Source organism: Diorhabda carinulata, chromosome 11, assembly GCF_026250575.1.
Source record: "Diorhabda carinulata isolate Delta chromosome 11, icDioCari1.1, whole genome shotgun sequence".
NCBI classification, from domain to species: domain Eukaryota; kingdom Metazoa; phylum Arthropoda; class Insecta; order Coleoptera; family Chrysomelidae; genus Diorhabda; species Diorhabda carinulata.
The window spans coordinates 11,487,735-11,512,747 of record NC_079470.1 but is presented as its reverse complement, the minus strand read 5'-3'; the positions used below and the strand labels follow the sequence as shown (position 1 = coordinate 11,512,747).

Below are 25,013 nucleotides of genomic sequence, written 5' to 3'. Positions count from 1 at the left end.
ACTCCTTGTTTTTTGCAAATAACACATTTATTTCAATAACTATTTTATTCAATTTTATAATTTTGATATGCTGTACGACAATCTTTATAAAAAGTGTATTAATGATTGTGAAAACATAACTTGTTGCATTTACGATAAGTAAATTAACTAATAAATTTCATTACTTACTCATATACTGTATATGAATATTAAATGATTTAAATAGCATTAAATTTTTTTTGAGTTCAGTAATTTTAGTTGTATTTATTTCTTAAAGAAGGAAATTTTTGTTGGTATATCTGTTGACATTGTTGACAGAATATAAATGAGTTCCAAATGTCAAGTACGTCATACTTTAGTCATTTCTTTGAAGACCGTGTATGAATTATGGGTGGAAAATGATCGTGATTGTTTACGAAGAAAAAAATTTTTTAAAAAGCAATGAAATGACTTTATGCAGGCAATTATCGCTATGGGTGGCTGCATAGGAATAACTCGTAGTAGAAGTGGTGCTATCGACGATTCATCGGGGTCAATAAGCCGACCTAACTCAGGTAGTTTAATAACCTTTACAGACCCATTCTATGATTATTTAAAACAAGTCTTGTCATGTTTTTTTGTCTACTAGTTAATTTTTAAATATAATGCATATAATTTTAAATAAAGTTTAAAGTAATTATAGATTGTTATCATATTTTTTGTTTATTTGTAGAATTTATGTTAATAATATTTCGAAACTAAATATTTTAACTATTTTCAAAAATACGATTACCATTCTTGATACATCATTAAGAAACTTTTTTGTATTAGTTACTATTATCAGTAACCTTCATAATTAAGTATTCAAAATAAAATTAGTATATATATATATAAGATAATCAGAATATTTATATAGAAAGATAAGGAGAACAAAATTTACTTTGCAAATGATTATCTAAAAAAACAAAAACAATTTACATTCTTCAAATATTCCAAATCTATTAAGCTTCACAATTGAATTAAATTAAAAAAATCTTCTCATTTTCATATTATTTTGGGAATTTTAGGTAGTCAACGAAAAAATCATCCGTTGTGCCATGAAACGATCCGTTGGAAATCTGATGTACCCCTAACAGAAGGTCAACTTCGTAGTAAACGGGATGAATTCTGGGATACAGCTCCTGCATTTGAGGGCCGAAGAGAAATATGGGATGCTCTGAGAGCAGCAGCAGTGGCAGCTGAAGCTATGGATTATGAATTAGCTCAAGCTATTGTAGACGGAGCTAGTGTATCTGTACCCAATGGGTACCTAACTGAATGTTATGATGAGTTAGGTGCACGATATCAAGTCCCTATATACTGCCTATCTTATCCGATTAATATAGTAAAAGAAGATAATGGTAGGGATTCACCTGCCGAGTGTTCTGAACCTGTCGATGGGGGTACTGAGACTGTTTTGAAATTGAGACTGTCACATTCTTGTCTAGATGTCAAGTTATCTGTGTATTCTACTGATACCATTAGTATGTGCAAGAAAAAGCTTCAAGTGAGTTTATTTTACCAATTTTTTTTCAAGTTGTTCATTTTTTATTATCATTTGTATATACTACTACTAAATTATTATTTTTCCTATTAAGTAAAGTAAAAAAAATGACATTCTCTATTTTAATTGTTAATTCCAGAATAAATTACTGTTTATTTAAACTGTTTTTTACGATTTTTAAACTGGATGTAATTTGAACTAATCAACTTTTAATTGATGATATTTCTGAAGCATGTTATTTATAATTGAACAGATTTGTGGAGAATTTGCTAATAAATTTTAACAGCTAACATGTTTTAACAGAATTATATTTTATTGAATTAAATATTACAAGATATTTAAATGCATTTTTAAATAATAAATATAAATAAAGGTGAAAATTTTGACATTTTTATAAATTCATCTTTCAATTTTTGTCCGCTGTCTGTGTTTTGTTTTTATAGCCAATCAGAGGTACTAGTATATTTTGGCAACAGCTTTAGAACATTTTAGGTCACTTCAGAATATTTGATGACTGTAGTAATAAGGGGCCATTAGATAAAAGAATAACTTATTTAGTCTCCTTACAATATCAAAACAAATTTACATTTCATATAAATATTTAAGTCATCAGCCGTCTGTCCCTGTTATTTATTAATAAATTCTAACTGGTTTTTCCATTCACCTGATTTCATCAATATCAACTATTTGACCTTCATTTTACTGCAAACTTCTACATAGTCTACTAAATATTCAATAATTTATTCTGTATCATATTCATTAGTCAATTCATCCAAATTAAGTTAGTATTGTTTTTTAAAGAAGTTATTGACCAATACATTAAACAAAAAAATTTTGGTTAGACAACGTTTGAGAGGGTACTTGGGGCAACTAGAATTTTCTTTACTATTATTAAATTGCATGGTGAAAGACTACATATCATCCTGTATATCTGTCTGTTATAAATTGAGCCAATTTTCGTGCGGTTCTCCTCTAATACATTAAGAGACTCATAAAGAAAGTATAATTTCTCATGGTTTTGAGTGAAATGATGACAATAATTGTTGGAAGTATGAAAAAATTCAAGCCATCTGGAAGTATTCATCAAAACCAGAGAGAGATAGAGATTTGATGAATGGTTTTTGGTTGGATAAGGAAAAATTTTTATAGAAGTAAGGTTAGTTGGAGATAGCCCTGATAAGAAGTTGCTCCTTTGCAGGGCTAGGGTTGTATTGGTTGCATGGAATTGTGTTGTCCTAGCTGAAGGAGGAAAAACTATCGACCATTGGTCAGAAGAGAACGAAAAAAGAACTCTAGATAAGTAAAAACAGTTCTTCTCAGTTTGAAGATATATATATTTTTTTGGTTTTTGAAAAAAATTTATCTTCAGCCATTGGTTGGTGAACCGGTTCACCAGGTTACAGAGAAACCACAGAGAATACCTGCAACACCGACGATCGATGAAGTGAGTGATGAAAGGTTTTATCTTATGGATATGAGAGAGTTGTCTACGAAGTTAAGGTAGATTTCATTGAGGTTTTTATATGCTGTTGCCAGCAGCTGGAGGGGCGGATAGGAGAGTTTCTTCTTATGCCTTGAGCCGAGGGACCGCATATTGGGAAGCCAGAGGGTAAAAACGGTTTCTTTTGCAGCTGTATTGACATAAACAGTGTTACTGTGTCTGAATCAACACTTGTATTGGCAGTACTTGGGAATAAACTGCTTGCAAGTCAGTATGTATGTACGTGTGGATTTTATGGTATCATGTACACTGCGACCCAAGGGTCCCACATTTTTCACTTTGAAATGAACAGATATTTTTTTAAACCAGATCTAATTATAATTTTGTAGGTAAGTAATAAGTAATCAAGACAGTTGCTTTCATTTCAGAGTCAGGAAGGTATTGAATCATCTAGACAAAGGTGGTTTTATGGTGGAAAATTATTAGGAGATAAACTTCATGTTGAAGAAGCCAAGATACCACCCGGGTATGTTGTACAAGTCATAGTTAATATGGAGACTTCATAATAGAAGATTAGTATAACTTTGGTAAGTACCCAATTTGAATAGAATAATGAATATCAAAATAATTTGAGTAAAAAGCACCTTACCAGGAAGTGGTAAGCGTCAAGTGTATTTTACCAATCATCGGATGTAGTGAAAATCTGCTATTAAAAAATAGAGAGAAGAAGGAAAGTGAAAAAGTTGGAAAATTCATGTTCATTAATACACTTATGGATTTATTTCTTTCTGTCTACAATGGTTGATATAAGAAATTATCCCCTTAGTTATTTAAACAATTTATTATATTGTTGTTGCTTCTATGAGTTTGTAGAGGCTCTAAAAAATGAAATTTTGTGACATAGAGAATCGACGATTCAAGTTTTCTTTAGTTTTGGAAGTGATTACGTAAAATAGAAGTTTTAATAGGCGTGAAATCTGATTAGCTACCGGACTTGGTCATCTATGACGCCATCTCCACATCAAGAGAATGGAGGAGGATGAAACTGCAGACAACATCATCTGTTAGTATCCATCACACTTGAGCACGGTTCAAATACTTGAGCAAGCCTCATAGATTGCCTAATTGGGCTTTGGTGGGCCTATCAGAAAGCCTATGAGCCTATTGTGAACAATAGAAGCTATGAAAAATATTTGACAAAACCGTAACAGGGTTGTCATAACTCGGAATGGAAACTATATTATCTAAATGAACGAGGTACTACACGCTACATACTTTGAATTGACATTCATGGCACCACATGTACAAATTCTCATAATTTTCTTTTCTGTAGTGAGTAAAAGGTTAATTTTTAATCAGGTAGCTTTTCCAGACCCAGTACACTATTGAAAATTTCTTCGGTAGTTTTACCAAAAATGTTACAAAATCGAAATTACTGACTGTACTGCATTAGAAATTATGTTTTATTACTCTCTCGTTCACAAAAATAGACTATAATAGTATTTTCAAAATCCACAATTTTTATTTGGAATAATTAATTTTACCAAAAAATTTTCAAATTCAACATAAATGTAGGATTGACGCAAGAGCTTTTGGTCAGGAGTCTGATTTTTTGGTACCAACTTCACACAGACTTTTGTCATGTGTAATTCCTCGTGTAAAATTTTTCTAAACGTTTCTTTATCGGCGTTTACAGCCTCGGCAATCATCCGAATGCTCATTCGACGATCTAAACGCCATATTTGGTTGATTTTGGTCATTGTTTCCGGAGTTGAAACAGTTACAGGGCGATTTGGGCGCTGGTCATCTTCAGTGCTCTCTCGGCCCTCACTAAAGCGCTTACACCACTCAATAACACGCGCACGAGATAGAGAATTGTCCCCATAGGCCTCTTGAAACAATTCATAGCACTCAGTCGGAGTTTATTTAATAGCCAGACCTCGTAAAGTGTTTTCCTTGTAACCGGCGTTTTAAGAAGAAAAAAACCCTAGACAACCAAGAAATCCCTACATAATTTATTTCTCAATCGTATAATTTAAGTTTTTTTTTTCTCGGCCTCACGTATCAGTTTAAAAATAATTATTGCTATATCAATTTGCGAAAATATTTATACTTAATTGATATAATCATCGAATCGATTTTCATTAGCAAAATGAACAATAAAATATCTAATTACATCTCGATAGGATAGTATTTCAAGAAATTCGTCCTTTGACCTTTGAAACATATATTAACAATGACATGTTATGGTTCAGCGAGTCCAAAATAAACTTTTTTTTTTTCAAAATTAATTATTAAAATAGTTCATATGTTTGGTATTCAGTGAGGTTCTATCGATTCGTAATTATCCTCGGTTTGTAGGTAACATGAGTCGCTAAGGTAACTAGGTGAGGATGGAAATTATATATTTGACCGTGAGAAAATAAATTGTCATGCAAAGTTTTTTTTTCTTCCGTTCAAAAACCAACATTTTCACTCGCCTAATTTACGAATATTCAAATAAAAGTTGCTCAAGGTTAGGATTGCCAATCGTACTATATTATACAGTTTGTACTATATTCCGAGCTTTCGTACTACATACTGTTTTAAATTTGTACGAGGGTGGCTCAAATATAAACCGGAATTTTACAATTCAACCGCGAAAAATTTGGTGTCTTTACAGTGGATGTAACACTGGTGTGTTACGAAGCGTAGAGACTACCGGAACAACGTAACCTCACTTTTTAGTGTACTGATAGTCACGAACAAGAAGGATGTACCAGTACCTGTCGAGCAACGCATCATTATTTGGTCAAAATCCGCGGAAATTTATCGAAAATTACTCGGGGATGAGTGCCTCTCCAAGACTCAAGTGTATGAATCGGAAAAGACCGAGAACTAGTATCAAACTTGCCCCAGAACATTTGTTACCGACGAGAACGTCCGCTCTGTAGAAAAACTCATTTTGGGAGACCGACGCCTTACGATGTGGCTGGAAACGGCTCGGTTACCACAAAATTTCGGCCACATGGGTGTCAAATCTGAAGTCTTCGGCATCGTTATGAAGAGGAAAGTGAAAATTTATTGCACCTAATATTCACCATAGACGAGACTACCACCACCATATTCCGGAGAGTAAACGCGCGTCTATGGTGCGGAAGTTGAAGCAGGGAAGGTGTTTTGTACCGTGTTTTGGGACACGGGAGGAGTAATTGATTTTCTAATTCAACAAGAAATTGTGAACACGGTTAAACCTGTCTATATTAGTCCAAGGTCCGCCACTGCTTGGGCATCAGTTCCACTCGCATACATTCAATATTGCATAAACATTTGGCTGTCAAAAAGATTTGTTCACGTTGGATAAAAAAAATTCTAAGCAAAAATCGAATGTACGATCCAAATCCAACAAAAGTTGTTTGCGCACGAAATACCTCAAAGCAAATGGTCGCGTGTTTGTTCGGAATAACTAGACATGTCGTTACCGTTTCTTGAAACGTAGAACGGTCAATTCTGGAGTGTTAGACCAGCATTTGTTTGCCAGAAGTGTTCGAAAAAAATCGGGAAAACCAATCGCAGAAGACGGATTATTCTTCGCCACGACAATGCGAGCTCTCACACATCAGTTCAAACGAAAACGTTTTTGAACACTCGTAACATCGAATTGGTGGGTCCTTGTTTGACACCCAATGATTTCTTCATATAATAAATTCCGAAATCAACGTTTTTTTACACCCGAAGGAGCGGTTCATGCGTTCAAATTACATATTTTTGAGGTACCTCAATCGAAATGGACAGTTGGTTCAAACGGAATTTAATTATGTATTTCGAAACTTAAGTAACAACCCTCGTACAATAAACTTTTGAAAAATGCATCCATCCATCCAAGATTGACTATCGCACGTTTTTCACGTTTTTGAAATATGGATGTAAAATACGGTGTGGTGGTTGTAGTAATTCGCCGTTTATTTTCTTTGAGAAAACTGAACATGTTGAACGTGATTTATACAGGGTGTTTGTTTAAAAATCCCGTCTCTAGGATAGATGAAATAGCCATAAAAACGAATTCATTGGATGTACCAGCTTCCAAAACATCTTCATATAAAATTTCAATACAATGTTGCCAGTAGTTGCGGAAAAATCGTGAAAAATGAAAAAAAAATTTTTTTTGAATGCACTTTATCTTGAATACTATTGGCGTTACGAAAATTTTTACCGAGCAAACCCCAAATATTTTTCAGTTGTCTAACTGTCCTAGAGACGGGATTACCTTTTTTTGAAACACCCTGTATATAAAAACAATGCGTGTTCGTTCTCTACGTATTCCTCCCTCCTGCCATCTCGCGAGTTTTTCCAGAGATTCTTGATGTCGCCTACTATTAGACAACCAAAAGCGGACTGCATTTGAATTAACTACGAGGGCGAATCACTAAGTACGATCAATGGATGACGGTCGTTCTTAGTTGCCCACTCGGTACAAGAAACACTTTGTGTTTATTTTTATTAAATAAATATTGTCGATATTGAATCGTATTTATGATTTCAGGTAATCTGTTTCAACATAACTACGCAGACGCCATTGAGATTTTTAATTAGGCCAGAAACTCTAGCTAGGAAGTTTAAATAATAACGTCATATCAATAATTTTTTACTTCGAAAAAGGTGATTTTTATATAAAAATGACATTTCAATTTAGGTTGATTTTCTCACAATTCCGGCCGTTAAAACGTTTTTTTTTTCTGTTCAAATATATTAAATTTAGTCGACGTTGCCAAATTTCGAGATTAGAAACAGATTTACCTAAATTGGAATAACGTCAATTCCACATTGTTTTTGTACAAATAACCAACGACTTTTATATGTTTTTTTTTTTAAATCAGGGTAGCGCTTAGTGAGTATTTCGATTATTTATTTCGCTTTTTCTTTTGTAATTAAATGATTGAAAGTTTACAAAATTCCACCACTACTTACTTAGAATAAATATTAAATATTTTTTTAATATCAAAATTATTTTATATATTCACGTCCTGAACAAATATCAAAAACGGTTACCTCCAGCTGAATCAAACAATTATGTCCGATTTTGAAGTTGTAGTTAGTAACTTTCTCCCTATTTTCTGTGTTATCAAAATTATTTAAGGGTCGTTTTAAAGGGATTCTTTTAATTTTTCTTCATTTATAACCCATTTTCTTGTTTGAACTCGTTCGATCTATCTATACCGGTTGTTTTAGAAATCAGGTGTTTGCTCTGATAAAATTGTGATCGGTCTTTCGATTGGAAAAAAATTCCTCGAGGGTATCACCTTTACAGTGATTAAATTTATTTTTAATTATTTTCTTTCAAGTTTATGTAAAGATAGAAAATTAAAATTTTGACAATTCCGATAAATCGCAAAAGCATAACCACCAGAATTTTTTCTAATTTCTTGTTATATTATAAGAGAACGAAATTAGCAACCCTTGTCTATTATTTAATATCAAATCTCTTTTCAGAAATTCAGTTTTATGAAAAAAAAAATGTATTCAACATGCCTGTTTATTTACAAGCTAAATTTCTATTCTTATTCCATGCATCCATGATAATCGTGGTCTTTCCATCTGTTTTCCTGTGGGATCCTTTTCGTTATCTTTTTTTTGCAATCTTTCCCTCTCCTACCAAATCATCTGCTTGTTCCCAATATGTTCCTATAATTGTTTCTTCCTGATTCTTCATTTATTCTTATTTTATCGTTTCTGACTCGATATAACCTTGACGCTCTATTTGTTCCTCTTAAACCTTCCATTTTTGTAGCTTCTATTTTTTTTCAATCAGTTGGTTCATTATATTCCACGTTTCCTATCCGTATATCAACCTACTTCTACTCATTGCATTGTAGATTGTCAGTTTTCTTGGTTTTCCTATTCTAGTATTCCATTTAATAGTTTAGTTTTTGTTCTTGCTCTTTTTATTCCTTTATATGTCAAAATTAATTTCTGGATACTGTTATTTTCTTATTTAATTAGTTTTTATAACAGAGGGTTGAATTTATACATACTTCCCCAATATATTGCACTAAATACACTAAACTATGCACTAACTTGTTTCTGAATATAAAATTTATATAAATCACTTGAATTCACCTTTTGGTTTACTTTTTATTTATTGAATTTGGCGGCTAAACTATCGCTCATTTATATCCAACGGATTTCTAGATAATTCGGGTTCTAGAAAGCCGTAAACAAACAAAAACTCTTCTAAGTAATGTTGTTTTATAACCGGTGCATTCACCAATATTTAGCATTGTTTAACCGAACACGGTCTATGTAGTGGACGAGTCCATTACAATATTTATGGTTCTCACATATCGCTATAATTTCGTTGTTTTCTAGTTCTCCTATACACAAATATTATGTATTTTCTATATTCATCTGCAGTCCTCAATTTCCTTATTCTTCCTTTAGTTTGCGTACCATGTGTGCTAAGGGATCTCTGTCGTTTGCACTTATCACCTGATCTAAACTATCCACTAACACTTAATTATTCACTAAATTATGCACTAATTTACTACTAAACACTTATATAATTTATTCAATTATGATTTATTAAAGGCTGAATATTTCCAAAAGTTCCCAAACTTTTTCTCTCGTAGACCTCAAATATTGTTAAAAAATGAGATGATCACATCAAACTTTACTTTAATTTGAAGAAAAAAAAACACCTAGGGGTGATATCTTCGAGATGGGTTGAGGATATTTTCTTATAAGAATCATTTTATGCAGAAAATCAACTGGATTTTATCACAATAGCAAAGTTCCCAAACTTTTTCTCTCGTAGACCTCAAATATGTTGTTCAGTTCTACGGATCTATATTTACGTCGACCTCTATGGAGTCTCCCGTGGACCCCTGGGGATTCACTAGGATCAGATTGGAATCACTGCTATATGTCATTTCGTAGACTCATTTTGTAAAAAAATTTAGCCATACATCAATCTTGAAAATCGAGACAGTTATTTTTTGTAATAATCGCCTTGGGTCTTTGTACCCTCACATATTCAGGATTTTGAACAAGGTTGTGATAGAAGATATTTCATGTTTGTTCAAAAATGAAACATATTTTTTTATAGCCTGTATAGTGCAGTTATTTTAGTCAGTATTCCTCCGAGAAAATACATTAAAAAAAATAATTTTAGATCCATAAGACGTATGCGATAGAATAGATGATGATCTCATTTATTTATTATGAACTTGAATGGTATTTCCGACGACCTAAACGAAATATTTGATATTCAAAAGTAATGTATAAAGTTTTTAATTTCCCACTAGTGAAAAATTGATTCAATGCACGCTACTTCATGAATATTTCGTGTAGCTCGTATAGTGCACAATTGTGTGGTTAATGGTTCATCATCTTGTCGCACCCATATGAAATATTCGAGGGCTGCTTCTTAATTTTTCAAAAAAAAAAACCTACAATTTTTGTTTTAAAAATTTTTATTTTAGTATTGTACATACTGTTATTTATTTTTTTCTACATTGTTGCCTAGATAACTAATTCACTTTTCACTAAATTTGTTGTATTTTATATGGCGATTAATATAAAACGGTATTATAGCCGATGGGAGCAGTAGCAATCCTTTGAACGTCTAGCTAAGATCAATAAACGCTCTTTAATATTTAATAAAAACGAAGTCTCGCATATTTCATTCGGTAACAAATATCAATAGTCAACAAAGCGCAAAAAAATACGAAAAACCCATATAAATACAGTCCACTTATCGAACAAATCATAAAAAAATTCTCTTGGGTTATATTTTTGACTATCCGAACTAGAATTATAATAGAAACACGATAATTTGGCGTTTTAGAAATATTAAAATCCATTTATCGAACTCCTTGTTCAGTACTTTGTGTTTTACTAATAATTGGATTGGTTAATTTTTGGCTTTGTTCTTTTAAAACGGATTTATGAATTAAACGAAACGGATTATAAAAACATCTCGCTATTCATAGAAAAATAGATTTTACCCGATCTAACCTTATCGAATATAAAGTAAACTTAACCTAATCAAACTTGAAGTAACCTAATCGAAGCTAAAGTAAAATAAACCCAATCGAGAATAAGTAAACTTAATTGAAGCTAAACTAGAACTAATTTAATCGAATCTAAAGCAAACCTAACCTAATCTATGGCAAATTAAACCTAAATCAACCGTAAATAAGTAAATCTAACCTACTCAAAGCTAAAGTAAACCTTATCGAATCTGAAGTAAACCTAACCTAATCGAATCTAAGGTAAAGCTAGCCTAATCGATGGTAAATTAAATCGTAAATAAGTAATTCTAACCTGATCAAACTTAAAGTAAATCTAACCTAATCGAAACGGAAGTAACCTTAACCTAATCAATGTTGAAGTCAATCGAACCCAATCGAAAATAAGTAAAATTAATTGGCGCCAAAGTAGAACTAACTTCATCGAATACAGAGTGAACTTAACCTAATCGATGGCAAATTAAATCGTAAATAAGTAAACTTAACCTAATCAAACTTAAAGTAAATCTAACGTAATCGAAGCTAAAGCAATCTTAACCTAATCGATGTTAAAGTAAATGAACTTAATCAATGCTCAAGTAAACCGAACCCAATCAAAAATAAGTAAAATTAATTGGCGTTAAAGTAGACCTAACCTCATTGAATCTAGAGTAAAGCTAACCTAATCGATGGTAAATTAAACCGTAAATAAGTAACCCTAACTTAATCAAACTCAAAGTAAACTAACCTAATGGAAGCTAAAGTAACGTTAACCTAATCGATGCTTAAGTAAATCAAACCCAATCTAAAATAAATAAACTTACTTGATGCTAAAGTAAAACTAACCTCATCGAATCTAGAGTAAAACTAATCTCATCGAATCTAGAGTGAACTTAACCTAATCGATGGTATATTAAACCGTAAATAAGTGAACCTAACTTAATCAAACTCAATGTAAACTAACCTAATGGAAGCTAAAGTAACCTCAACCTAATCGATGCTTAAGTAAATCAAACCCAATCGAAAATAAATAAACTTAATTGATGCTAAAGTAAAACTAACCTCATCGAATCTAGAGTAAATCTAACCTAATCAAAGCTAAAGTAAACCTAACTATTCGAAAGTATAAAAATAGGCCCCCGCGAAACGAAACCTTTTGGTTTAATTAAAAATGTCGAATGGGTAGTCAACTTATCACTGGTAAAACCCGATGAACTAATCTGAAGCCTCGATAAATGGATTCTGCGATCTTGAAAACGATCAACTAACGTGTTTTTATTATGATCCGAAGTACAGGTTAGTTTTTACTACAAGTTTTAATAGTTTGTTTGCTTTGTTGTATTGTTTGTTCGTTTTGCAATATCCCACGATTGTAAATCGAACATTTGGTCAATTCGTTGATAACTAGTTACCAAGTTATTCGCCACTGAAATAAACCACAAGTATAGTCCGAAATGATCTTCAATTAAATTAATCGAACAAAAACAGATGTGCTGAAAAATATTGAGACTACCTTGAAACATATGCATTTATCACGTTATTTTCGACTGAAATATATTGATATTTTTATTTAATAACATTTACGATACAATATATTATGTATATGTATATATATGAATAATTTATATTTACAATTATTATTAGATATTATTTTTACGCTTTTTGTAATATATAATTTAACATGCAATAATATTTAAAAAAAATAAATAAATACTTCGCACAGTATAACGAGTATAGAACAAACTTAGACTAACTTTTTTCTGGAAATGTCAAAATTAATTAGGCGATCTAAAGTTGCGTTCGGAAATGTTGTTCGCGGAACAGAGCGAGCAGAGAACGATTGGTATCACGTGATCGTAGATTGTACAGTTTGATCGTGGTGATTACCGAATAGTAAACGAAAAAAAACTTAACCTTAAATAATTTTGAAGTCGGCTGGTTAGAGCAGTAACTAGTGAAGTAATCTTTTGAAAGTAAACAAATTGACTATTTCCGCATATCTAACGCCTCTTTAAGATAAACGAACTTGGTTTTCAAATGTTTCCGGATTCGTTCGAAACTCATAGTTAAATTGATTTACACTGAATCTTGGAACAACCTCTCCTACATAGCAGTGGTGGATTAACCAGCTGGCTAAGTAGGCTGTAGCCTATGGCGGCAAATTTTGTACAAAAAATGTTTCTTTAGACTTACAAAATGAAAATTTTTCGAAGAAAACGAGCTCTGAAATTTTCACTGAAAAAGTAATTTGATAAAAATTGAAATATACGTTTTTAATTGTGAATTATAGTATCGAGTTTCAGAGGTCATTAGAGGCGGCAGAAGATGAATAGCCTACAAGCGGCAAATCTGTAAATCCGCCTCATAATCTATACTCTTCGGATGTACTCCCAGTTCGTCGTCTTCATTTTCAAAAAAATCTGCAAACGCACAAATTAACGCTACTCCTTTTACCATTTTTCGAATTGGACTTTCGAAAATACAACTCCACAATACACTAGTACAAACTCTCTACAAAATTACTAATTGATAAGCGTTCTAACATCAAAACGAACACACTGTTTACACTACCACTACATCAACACTTACAAAGTAACTTGGCTAACAAGTGTAATTGTGAGTGTTGGTGTAAACAGTGTATTATTACCAACGTTTTCAAAAATTCCAACTTAATTGAAACGTCAAAACATATCTAAGAACTCGCTTTCAAGATTCGGAGCGAAGAGATCTTACTCAGAGTGTTCAAACATTTATATAATCGAACGCGAACCGAACAGTAAATCAGTACACAGAATAAACGCGAGTATGACGTTCATAAATGTCTAAAGATAGTTCAACTTGTTAAGAAACTGCATAACGCACACAATGATCGCTCTTGACGTCGAACTTTCTACTTTTTACGCCCTGATCATCGCCGAACGTCAAAAACATAACCTCACTTTTCTAGTGTAGTTGCAGATACTTTGAACAATAAATTCTGTGAGTGAAAGACTGATCGAATTTGTACGTGCTCATTTATATAACAAACAGTCGGCTCCGCAACTTCCCTTGGACGGTCCATAATCTAAAGTTTTACCGAAAAGCGCTTTAGTCAGAATCCTACTAATTTTCCACAAGTTTCCAATATACTTGCTTTTTATACTATATTTACCCACTGCATAGTTGAAAGTAAAACCAACGAACCTACGCTTCCGGGAGGAAATTTCGTATTTCTACGAGTAGTAACTATTTAAGAAGCTATATATCGAAATATAACTGGAAATAATAAGGTTTAAAGTCCAACCGATAACTTCGGCAGAAGCATTTGTTGACCCCACGGCGGCCATTTTGTTTATCATATTTATCAGGATATTGACAATGAATTAAATAACGAAGTTCTATGCTCGTTAGTCAAAATTTTATTTTCAGGCAGACAATTTTATATCCAGTGTATTTTTATTATTAAGAAACACCGAAATATTTACGTTACAAAACTCTAAATAAATATTTTTCTATGTTCACCATATTGAAGCACAAGCTCTAGCTCTAGCTCTTCTTTTACATATTTGTACCGAGTAAACATCTTTTGGTTACTAAGTCGGCATAAATCAAAACTATTTTATGAAAACATCGAGTACTTTTTACATGCAGGAGTTATTGTCCGGCTTAACAATTGGGGAAAAATATTGTGGTGGTCTTTATACATAGTGCAGAAAAAAATTGAGGAAATAGAAAATTGGAGAATTAAATGTAAATTTTTTAATTTCCCTTGACATGGCATCAGAAAAATTGTTCAATTGTTATTGCTGCCCCCGTCCAAAACTAACCTTTTTCTATTTTGTTTATGTGCATAACTTCCAAAAATTGAAAGAAAAATATTGTGTGTGCAATAAAAATCAAAGAAGGATAGATTTACCACAGAAGATGAAAAAGTTCGTTTTAGAAAAGTGCTTGAATCGATCAGCTGATCTGATTGACATTTGGTTGGTTACTAAACGAACAGTAACTAGATTATCCCCTAGAATTGTAACTTGCATAAAATTTTTAAATGCCAATTGACACTGTACAAGAAAAATTTCCACGTTGTTTGACATTCAAGAAACTTTTTTTAATATCGTGAATCATTCAAAGGAGGTTAGATTCACCACAGAAGACGAAAAAGTTCTTGAATCGATCAGCTGATCTGATTGACGTTTGGTTTTTAACAAATTGCAACTTGCATGCAATAAAAATGACACCATACCGATTAAGTTGCAAGTGTGATGTTTTACATCAGGCCAATTATGTGTAGAATGATTTTAATTAAGCATTTAATGTTTGTACTTTCGATCCGAACTGTACTATAGTAAAGAGTTTTGAATAGAACTTATTTGATTAATAATTAAACGATATCAGTTTCATATATTTTTAAGCATAACAATAAACCAAATATCCTATCACTAAATTTAGGCCAAATAATAATTTTAAAAAATAGGAAGTTGCAGAGATTACGAACCAAAGATAGGCGACAATATGCTAGCGCAAAAAAAGTTTTCCTCAACTGAAAACTGCAATAAAATACCTAATTTTCAATACTTGTAATAATTTTTCTTTGTGCATAGATTTGAGTTTGTTCTTTAATGTAATTTGTGGTGCTTCACGCCACATGACGTCTAGTTTTCGAAAACAATTTACTTGATGTTGTTCGGAGCAAGTTGTCCCTTCTATATGAGTTTTTTCTGGTAGAAGTACTTCCAAAATATTTTTAAATTGAAATTGCCACAAAATCTACCTTCTTTGAGATTTTATATAGGGGAAACCCCAGATTAAATACTACAGATAAATCACTGCTTTGATTTTTTTCGAAACGCCGCCGCCGTTACAACGCACATTCAAATCGGTTATGTTCAGCGTTGCCTCATTGTACGGCCGTGGAATTAGATTCAACAGCTGTTTATTTAAACGCTACCAGCAGTCTGGGGGGTGGTTTAAACTTTTTCCAATAATTATTCACATTTTTACGCCGAGAAAACAAAAAACCTTCTCAAATAATTCAACTTTTAAAAGAAATATTGTAAAAATTATAAAATAGAGAAATCTTCTGGATTTAAACTAGAGTTTAAACCATTATTTAAAGTTAAGTTTAATCTTCAGTTTTACCTTAGATTGTAAAATTGGTCCTTACTGACACATCTTATGTATTTAATCTGGGATAAACTATACCTGTAAATACCTTCTTTATTTAAATCCATATCTGGTATCATCAAGAGGAGGTATCCAAAATAAAAGTCATAAAACATCACTCAATAAGTCGTGTGACTAACTAAAAAAACCAATTTTTGCCAAAAATCGATTTTATTCATCAATGTAATCTCCTTCAAGAGCAACACATTCTCGAACTTCTCGATACCGTGGCTTTGTAGAAGGATTTGTCTTTTGCCTCAAAATTGGCTTCAGTTTCAGCGATTGCTTCTTCATTTGAGCTGAATTTCTTACCGGTGAACAATTTTTTTGATATCAGCGAATAGCCAGTGGTCACTGATGGCCAGATCTGGACTATACTGTGGATGAAGGAGAAATTTGTTCAATTTAATAATCGTACCCATCGACTTGTGAATTCCTTAAATTGATTGTGGATCCCTTTTGGAGATAGTAAAGGAACAATATTCCATGCACATCCCAAAATACCGAAACCATAACATTTCCAGCTGACTGTTGTAGCTTTGGACGTAGTTCGTGATTGGTGTCTTTACGACCACGTTTGAATTGAGACAAACAAATAGTTTTTTTTCGATGTCCGGATAATACTTTTGAAGCCATCACTGAGCTTGTGCAGTATATTTTTCATCAAGAAAATAACAAAAGTAGCTTCACTTAAATGGCTGTCACTTTTCTGACTAATCGAAATGTCATGAAATTTCACACAAAGTCTTTTGAAAGTTGGTACTTCCTAAACATCATATGGATCTGTCAAGGGCAGCGCCATCTGTGTGTTAATCACATGACTTATTGAAAGATGTAATGGAAGATAAAAAGGAGTGGAACAAGATAGCTAGAGCAGCGAACAAAAAGCTATGACAGGTTGGGAAGTAAACAAAGAAAACTCATATTCCTTTGTCTATGTTGGTACTTCATAAACGTCATATGGATTTGTCAATGGCAACGCCATCTGTGTGTCAGTTACACTATTTATTGAGTGATGTAATACATCTACACAAATCGTTAAAAAGCTGCAAAAATAAAATTTAGTAGTTGTTTTCTTCAAGTATCGAATTTTGTGAGATTTGTTATTATTTTTAGACATAACGTACAATACCAATAAACATTTAAAGCAATAGTATATTAATTACTAATTTTCTAAGTAAAGCGAGAGTCATGTGCACTCTTTATAAAAGTTGAAAATAATTTTTGAGGGTTTTATAATGATATATCTGTGTGTAAATAAATACATTCGTAAATAATTATAATAAAAGTTTGTTATTGAATTTTTTTTGTTTTATTTATATTGTTAAGAATGCAAATCACTTATTTTTCATTCTTCAACATCATCACGTGACATGTACATCCATACCAAATCCAGTGTTCAACTTTCTATCACTATTCTTTAGTTCTAACTAATATTTCGAAATATTTTCATCATTTCATAAATTTTCCTAGATCGCCATATTTTAAATTAGATTATTTAGTATATTTTTCAAATGAAGTACAATCGTCGGACTCTCGATGTACGAGAAACCTGAAATAAAGCGCCCCCCACAATCATACCAATATTTTTCATTCATTATTGTTTTAAATTAATTAAAAGTGTTTTTTAAACTATTTTTTTTCCACTTTTTGTTCGACATTCAGACCTCCAACGACACCCTCCACGTGCTAAACAGGTTCACTCTATTCATAAAGCAGATTGCAAAGTCAGTCCCAAACTGTTCTTGATTGCAAAAGTACATGGGGACACTCCCTCGGTTGAGGACTTCCAAACCTGTGAGGCACAGGAAGTCGGTTAGATAGCGCCCCCTGAAGATCTCATCTCTGCTCCCCATTGGCCATGGTACGAGTCTGACGCGCGTCAGACAGTGTAATTGTTAGTGTTGGTGTAGTGGCAGTGTATTTGGTATATAAGAAAAAACTAATTTTAATACTTATACCAATATATTTATATATAAAAAAAATCACAAGTTCTGTACAATTAGATTTTCGGTAATCTTTTCAATTCGTGTGTTAACCAAACTGCTGCAGAAAGTACTGCAAGAGAACAAGTTTGATGGGAAGCTGCTATACTAACTGGTACGTAAGTTAATAAAGTAGTTATACCTAAAGTTACCTAAAACATTTCGTTGACTTTGATAAAGTTCGAATTTAAAATAAAAACCGTACTTACTTGAAGATATGCTAATGCTCCTAATAGTGTCATCGCTTTGTAAGCTTTTGGTGGTAATACTCTACGTTTAGACATGTACCATAAGGCTGTAATAACACATAGCGTAGTTGTACCTAATATCCTATGATCAAATTGGACAGTCGTAGGATTTTCTGTGAAATTTACTATTTTTGGATTAAACGCTAAAATATCTTCAGGAATCCACCTATTTGCGAACTTAGGAAAAGAATTGTATACTAAACCAGCATCCAATCCAGCTACAAAAGCACCTAAAATATTTTTATAATTTACCAAATCTGAATCAAAGAGATTTATTTCGATGAATGATTTATAACTTACCAGAAACCGCGGTGAGAAATACCAGACCTTTAGCAGTATGTGCCAACATTCTGAATTTTCTTGAAGCTTTTATTATCGATTTACTAGTTACTGCGATTGTTGCAGCTGGTGTTAATATATCCAAAGCCGACCATAAGAAAAGTGTGTAAAGGATAAACGCTAAACTGAGATGTGAAGCTAATCGGTATTGGGAAACTCTTGGTACATCATTGGGACCTTGAAAACGGTCTTCTAAACCCGATTTTACCATATACCAACCCATTAGTCCCTATAAAAATGTAATTATGAAAACTAAATCAGCTAATTTGGGTAGTTTATTATACCTGAGCACCTATTAGAGTACCAAATGCTAGTATTCGTTTTTTTAAACTAGATGAAAATCTACCCCTTGCCCAAAAGTAAATTGCTGGAAGCGCAAACGCTACTCCAATGGCTCTGCCCCATTGTCTATGGGTATACTCCATAAACCAAATAAATTTAAATTCATTCAAACTAATATCTTTGTTTTTTCTAAAAAACACAAAAAAAAACTAGTATTAAAACTGTCCATATGTTATTTTTCATTTTATATCTTTACACAGTATTTAGTTAGTGAATGACATAACCTAAAAATTTCTATATTTGAGTATATGGTGCTTAAAGGAATATGCTCAAAATAAGCATACAAGTTTAAAAAATTTACATTTTATACATATATTTTTAGTTTAAAAGAATACCATTTGTTTAGAAAACTGCAGGTATCGAATTTTTCACAATCTATGAGAGAGCCTTTACTACCGAAGTCAATATAAATATCGATAAGACCCAAAAGTCGTAAGTTATGGCTATTTATTGTTATAGCAAAGAAATATCTGAAGGATAAAGGAGTGAAATATACACTCAAGAACAAAAAAATCCACTTAAGTCGTGGTCAAAAGTCTCTAGCAAAACATCTGTATCTTCTATTCTTTTTCTGACCTCAGAATTAATTTTTTTGACAAAGAAAAAATATCAAACGAAAATGAATCTTAAGCAATGAAAAAGGGTTATAATTAATTATACAATAATTATGTTAAATATGTAATAGTTAATGTACTCTCCCTCCCCTGGCCTTAATAACAGCTTCCAATCGCTTCTTCATGGATCGAGATTGTTTACTCGATGTTGTTCGATGCTATCCCATTCTTCAGTAAGTGCAATTTTGAGTGCATTCCATAAAGGATCGATAGAATTTAAGTCCACGTCATAACGGCAATTTCCACATCCTGTAAATACTAACGTACAGACCTAACCTGCAATATGTGGGCATTGTTCTGCATTAGGATTTCTTCTATGTATCGGTTCGTCGTTAATCCTCCAGCTCCACCACCAGTTTCAATAAAAACCCATTCAATTTTTTCTTCCATTGAAATTACCGTCCAAACCATCCAGGAACCACCTCCTAAAGCCAAGTTTTCTTTCATACAACACTGCGCTAATCGTTCTCCAGGTCCTCTGTAGACTCGTCCTCTTCTATCACAGTTATGCAGGCACACTCTGCATTTACCTGAGAAGATAACGAAGTCTCATTATTCGCCAGTTCAATTAACGTGTTGTCTAGCAAATCGTAGACGGGCTGCTCGGTGTAATGGAACTAATTTGGCTCAAGGTTAGGTTTCTTAAGTCTTCTTCTGACTGTCCAATCACTTCTCGCGTTTCTATGAGCTCTTGTTGGACTTAAAACCAGTGAGGGCTTGATTTCTCAGCGACGTGCACCTTTTTCTTCCGGAACCGCGTCTTCGATCAAAGTTACCAGTCGCTTGGTAACGACGGTAAACTGTGGAAGCAGCACACTGACTCATGTTCAGCGAACTGGCAACTTCTCGCTGCCTCTGGCCTGGTCGCAATAGGTTGATCGCTTAAGCAGCTTTATCACTTGTTTAATGTAGAAGTTTGTTTGTCGTTAACGGAGATGTTTATCGGTTGAAGTTTGATGGCTACCTGCTAGTGGTTAGTCAGGTAGATAACCTTTTATAGTTGGACTTTGAGAGCATTTTATATAATTTTGAGGCTAATGCTATTATCTTCAAGATTTTATTATAAAAAATCCAATTTCTTGTTCAGTTTTTTCGTCAATTACACGAGTGTATATTATTTGTACGTTTATTTGTTTTAAATAGTCCAGTAACTTGTCAAATGTTCTACAACTTGTAAAATATCCTGTATACTGTCACTACTGACAACCGATGTCAAAACAAATTTTTGATATATTGACCAAACATCGTTGTATACTTTAAAATATTTCCAGATTCGGATTTAATTTTACGTTTATTTTTATTCTCATTTACAACAATGTCTTCGCAGCAACCGAAACAAACCACCTTGTACCATCATTCATTGGTAGTGGTACCTCCACCACCAGCAAAATTCACCCTAAGTGAATGGCATTTAAATAATTCGTTTAGGAATAGAATATGCCTGGACCAACAAAAATTAGCTGACTCCATTATTGCCGAAATTGATAGATCTATAGACGAGGTACAAGATAAAACTGACCTGAATAAAAGAGAAGTGGATCACAATTTAAAAGAAAAAATTAAAGATATCGAATTCATTAAATCGGAGATAGAGATACAAAGGAAAGAGGTAACACTCAAGTTTTTTTATTCAAGTTACGATATTTTACTAATTTTATTTTAATGATATACTGGAAATATTTGATTACCATTTTGTTTAACAGGTGTGTAAAGAGGAAGAAAACTTGAAAATGTACATGGAAAGAATTAAAGATTGTTTGGAAGCATGTCAAAAAAATGGCTTAGAAATTGTTAGAAAATGTATCATACTTAGAGAGGGAAGGATCGGAATTGATTTTTGCTACGACGAAGTAGACAGAGAATTAAAAAAAGAATTATCAGTTTTAGAGGGTGGTATAAGCTTGCTGAATAGAACTTTGCAAGAAGCAAATGAACAGGTAAACTATGTAGAAACACATAGATTGTAGATTATTTGTACAAGACTCTACATCGCATTGTTCTGTTTCCAAAATATGCAGACTCCTCCCAAGGGAGGCTATATTTTGGTGTCCCGTTTGGGCGTTGCTAAATGTTTCTTTCTTCACTATAAGCTGAAGATAAAGCAGGTTTAGTAGCGCCTTTAAGGATGTGGTGTAGCAGGTTCATATTTCCCCTGTAATACCCAGACAGATCAGTCTTTGATTCTTTTCATTTTTTCTGGACTGTTGTTTGTTCAGCTTTCCACCACCAAACAAGCATATGTGATCATGGGGTTGATGTGTGTTAGGCTTTAGTCTTATGTCTTCCCAACAAGCTTGCAACAAGTCCGTGTAACCACAGTGGCTTTTGAGATTACCTTATCTAGATGGCCTTCCTTCTCCTTGTAAACGGGACTAGTGTTGTTCACTGGGATTGAATGAGAGTCACTCTTCATCACCCCACTTTTTAAATGTGTTTGACACATAACCAAAGTAATAATAATTTCTGATGTATTTTCAAATTGATGCCACATTTGAAAACAGTCACCATATAAATTTATTAATTTTAGATCAGGCGTTTAAGATCCACTTTTTACTTCATGGATCGTGACCTAACAGACAAAAGTACCACCCATAAAATTGATAGTTTGAACAGTACTTTGACCAATACCAGTCTGAATCTCAGTATATACCATGGATTTTCACCATTAGACCCTGCCAATATCACATTACAAGAATGGGAAAAATTCACCCAAGAAAGCATAAATAAAGGTTGGTTAATTTCAAGGTGTTTTCCAGTTTCCTTTTTTTATTAATAGATTAAGAATTACTTCGAATCATAAGTCACATATTTATATTTTAGCTGCTAAAGAAATTGCTTGTGCCAGGCAGCTTCGTTCTTATGTGGACATATTGCTTAAACAAGCTATCGATGACATGGATATGCAATGTAACGCTACAAATAATGCATTTAGACGAAGAATTGAAGAAATTAAAGATATAAAAATGAGAATGGAAGTACAACATTCCGAAGTTATGAGACAGGCAAACGAAATGACAAGAACTATAACAAAATTAGAAAAGGCTTTGGTTGAAAAAGAAGGATACATGGCCCTGGCTCATACTAGGTAAATATAATGTTGAATCTAATAATTTGGCATATAATAACGTAATTATTTTAAAACAAAACAATAATTAATAAGATATTGTCTCGAAAATTTCTTTCTCTACCTCTTTTATAAGTGTTTAGTGGAAAGAATTTGTAAATAAGATCTCAGAATTAATTTTAAATTGATAATTGTTCCTAGTGCTTTTTTACTAAAATGAATAATATTTATCAAAAAATAGAAATAACACACCATTATCAATAATAGTTTTAAACAAATAATGTTTGTCCCCTGAGACTATGACCTATGTAAGATTGTATTTTTAGGTTAGGTAATCGAGCGCAACGTCCTGGAGTTGAACTGTGTAAAGATCTTGTTGAAATAGCTCTAGTCAATGAAGTCGCTGAGCTAAGAGGTAACTGTGCCATTTTACAACAAAAAATGGCAGAAGCTCAGGCTTCTTTACGATACCTTCTAAAAACACAGATTCAACTAGAAGAGGACATAAATATAAAAACCAATTCATTGAAGATTGATGAAGTTGACTGCATGAGTCTTCGACAAGCAATGGATTATCATAGTTTTTGAATCTAATATTTTTACTACATTGTGAGAAATATACATTGAAAAAAAATCTAGTTGTATCCTGCAAAGTTGGGTATTGTGTAATAATTTTATTAATCTGAATCTTTTTGACTGATCACTTTTTGGTTCTCTTCTTTTAGGAAATCCCAACAATATTGAATTGATAAAAATAATAAATTCTTTGGTTCCCTTAAAAAATAGTCTTGATTGTCTTTTTCGAAAGAAAATTAATTTCAAAAAACAGGAAGTTTTTTCAACTAATTTTTTTGAAAAGAAACCCAAGATCAAGATGATTTATCATAAAAAATTCTAAAAAAAAGCATTTTGCATAAGTTAATAAAAATTTAATTATTGAAATATTATCACTGATATAGACTGTGACCCTGTCCTACTATAAGTTTGTCAGGTGTGCCAAGTATTTATTTAGCCTATTTACCCTATTTTTTGTGATTGTTTTTATAGAGACAAGAATGCATTTTTCTTTGCTTACGTCAATCTGTAAATTTCAATTATTCAAATGTTCCAGAAGATACTTTTAATATATAAAGTGAGTGTCTAGCAGCCATAAGTCAGTGAATAATTCAATTGAATAGTGAGTACTTTGAAACAATGATAAGTGAACTAAATGATATATTTAAATAAATTAATTGTGTATAAATAAATTACTGAATAGTTAAGAGTGCAACTGAATAATTAGTGTATAAATAAATTACAAAAGTAAGATATACTATGTATAAATTCATCCCCCCTGTTTTGTGATTACAATATCTTCAAAAAAAATCATAAATAAGTCGACTATTTATATTTATAATAAATAATAAAAACTAAATCGTGAACTCACATTTTGAATTCCGGAAACTGTTGATACCTTTCAAATTCTTCTTGCCATTCTGCTTCAGTCCAAGGCATTTTTTCACCCAACAGTTTCCAGGTAACCATAGAAAGACCTGATTCTGTTAATCTTGTTACACCCCCTATATAAAAATAAATTTCTTCGACTGTTCGATATTCTTCACGTATTTTACTTGTAGAAGGTGAGGATATCAAACAGAAAACCAAGAATAATTAAATATTATTATATTACTAAAACTGAAATTACAAATTAAAAATTGACATTTATAATTTATTTAACACTCTTTTTGATAACCTCATCTAGTACAATACAGATGCTAACTAGCACAACGTAATACGTGATTGAAATACCTAAAACTACTGCCACAAACACCATACCGCTACATGTCAACAACCAATAACCAACGGCTTTTTGTCCTTTAGAAATATTTGAGCCAAATCTAATAGGAACGGTTGTAGTACTTCCTCTAATCAACGTTCCCAACTGCAACAACATTCACTTAATAACCTTATAAACTTTAAACATTTCACTTACATTTAATTTATGTGAAATAAGTTGTGGTCGGAAAAATGCTTTTGTATATGTCCTACATTCCCCATTTTTAATAATATTACAGGTATTACCTGTAAAAACATGTTTAACTCTAGGAATTAAAGTTGAAGAACGACAATATTTTGATAAATTAAACATTTCGGCAAATGTTTATTTTGAAACCATACGTTCTCATAATATCTGTCACTGTCATTTCAAAGACAATTGACTGATTGTCCCTGGCCATTTTCTTATTCTTTTTTAAATAAAATGTGTCTTTACACAATTAACCATATGGTCTTGCTAATATCACATTACAAGAATGGAAAAAATACTGCTTTAACAAGCTATCTACGACAAGGATATGCAATCTAACGCTACAA

General features: G+C 32.4%; 3 protein-coding genes across 3 annotated transcripts; 2 read left to right on the top strand and 1 right to left on the bottom strand.

The window, feature by feature from the left end:
- The first annotated feature begins 51 nt into the window (after positions 1 to 51).
- Positions 52 to 17,370, top strand: LOC130899388 (ubiquitin domain-containing protein 1). Its single transcript, XM_057809305.1, has 4 exons — positions 52 to 533; positions 1,026 to 1,504; positions 3,371 to 3,529; positions 7,465 to 17,370. Exons 1-3 carry the CDS (start codon positions 434 to 436, stop codon positions 3,506 to 3,508), a joined length of 717 nt encoding a protein of 238 aa, XP_057665288.1. The 5' UTR covers positions 52 to 433; the 3' UTR covers positions 3,509 to 3,529; positions 7,465 to 17,370.
- Positions 17,371 to 18,015: 645 nt separating this feature from the next.
- LOC130899541 (cytochrome c oxidase assembly protein COX15 homolog) lies at positions 18,016 to 24,847 on the bottom strand. The gene is made up of 7 exons (XM_057809548.1): positions 24,634 to 24,847; positions 24,450 to 24,582; positions 24,088 to 24,220; positions 18,926 to 19,112; positions 18,603 to 18,870; positions 18,264 to 18,532; positions 18,016 to 18,206 (listed from the first exon to the last, which is right to left on the bottom strand). Exons 1-7 carry the CDS (start codon positions 24,787 to 24,789, stop codon positions 18,072 to 18,074), a joined length of 1,281 nt encoding a protein of 426 aa, XP_057665531.1. The 5' UTR covers positions 24,790 to 24,847; the 3' UTR covers positions 18,016 to 18,071.
- On the top strand, positions 19,106 to 23,444 carry LOC130899542 (tektin-1). Its single transcript, XM_057809550.1, has 5 exons — positions 19,106 to 21,206; positions 21,301 to 21,534; positions 22,125 to 22,326; positions 22,418 to 22,682; positions 22,988 to 23,444. The coding sequence occupies exons 1-5, from the start codon at positions 20,913 to 20,915 to the stop codon at positions 23,247 to 23,249; spliced, it is 1,257 nt and encodes a 418-aa protein (XP_057665533.1). The 5' UTR covers positions 19,106 to 20,912; the 3' UTR covers positions 23,250 to 23,444.
- Positions 24,848 to 25,013: the final 166 nt, after the last annotated feature.

What these genes read in the sequence shown, in the direction of transcription:
- LOC130899542 (XM_057809550.1), top strand. Translation starts at nt 20,913, where the DNA reads ATGTCTTCGCAGCAACCGAAACAAACCACCTTGTACCATCATTCATTG. An exon ending in TAGAGATACAAAGGAAAGAG is followed by an intron (nt 21,207 to 21,300) that starts GTAACACTCAAG and finishes TTTGTTTAACAG; the next exon opens with GTGTGTAAAGAGGAAGAAAA. An exon ending in CCAAGAAAGCATAAATAAAG is followed by an intron (nt 22,327 to 22,417) that starts GTTGGTTAATTT and finishes TTTATATTTTAG; the next exon opens with CTGCTAAAGAAATTGCTTGT.
- LOC130899541 (XM_057809548.1), bottom strand. Translation starts at nt 24,789, where the DNA reads ATGTTTAATTTATCAAAATATTGTCGTTCTTCAACTTTAATTCCTAGA. An exon ending in CAGTTTCCGGAATTCAAAAT is followed by an intron (nt 19,113 to 24,087) that starts GTGAGTTCACGA and finishes TGTGTTTTTTAG; the next exon opens with AAAAAACAAAGATATTAGTT. An exon ending in GAGCATTAGCATATCTTCAA is followed by an intron (nt 18,207 to 18,263) that starts GTAAGTACGGTT and finishes GAAATGTTTTAG; the next exon opens with GTAACTTTAGGTATAACTAC.
- LOC130899388 (XM_057809305.1), top strand. Translation starts at nt 434, where the DNA reads ATGCAGGCAATTATCGCTATGGGTGGCTGCATAGGAATAACTCGTAGT. An exon ending in AATAAGCCGACCTAACTCAG is followed by an intron (nt 534 to 1,025) that starts GTAGTTTAATAA and finishes TGGGAATTTTAG; the next exon opens with GTAGTCAACGAAAAAATCAT. An exon ending in TGTGCAAGAAAAAGCTTCAA is followed by an intron (nt 1,505 to 3,370) that starts GTGAGTTTATTT and finishes CTTTCATTTCAG; the next exon opens with AGTCAGGAAGGTATTGAATC.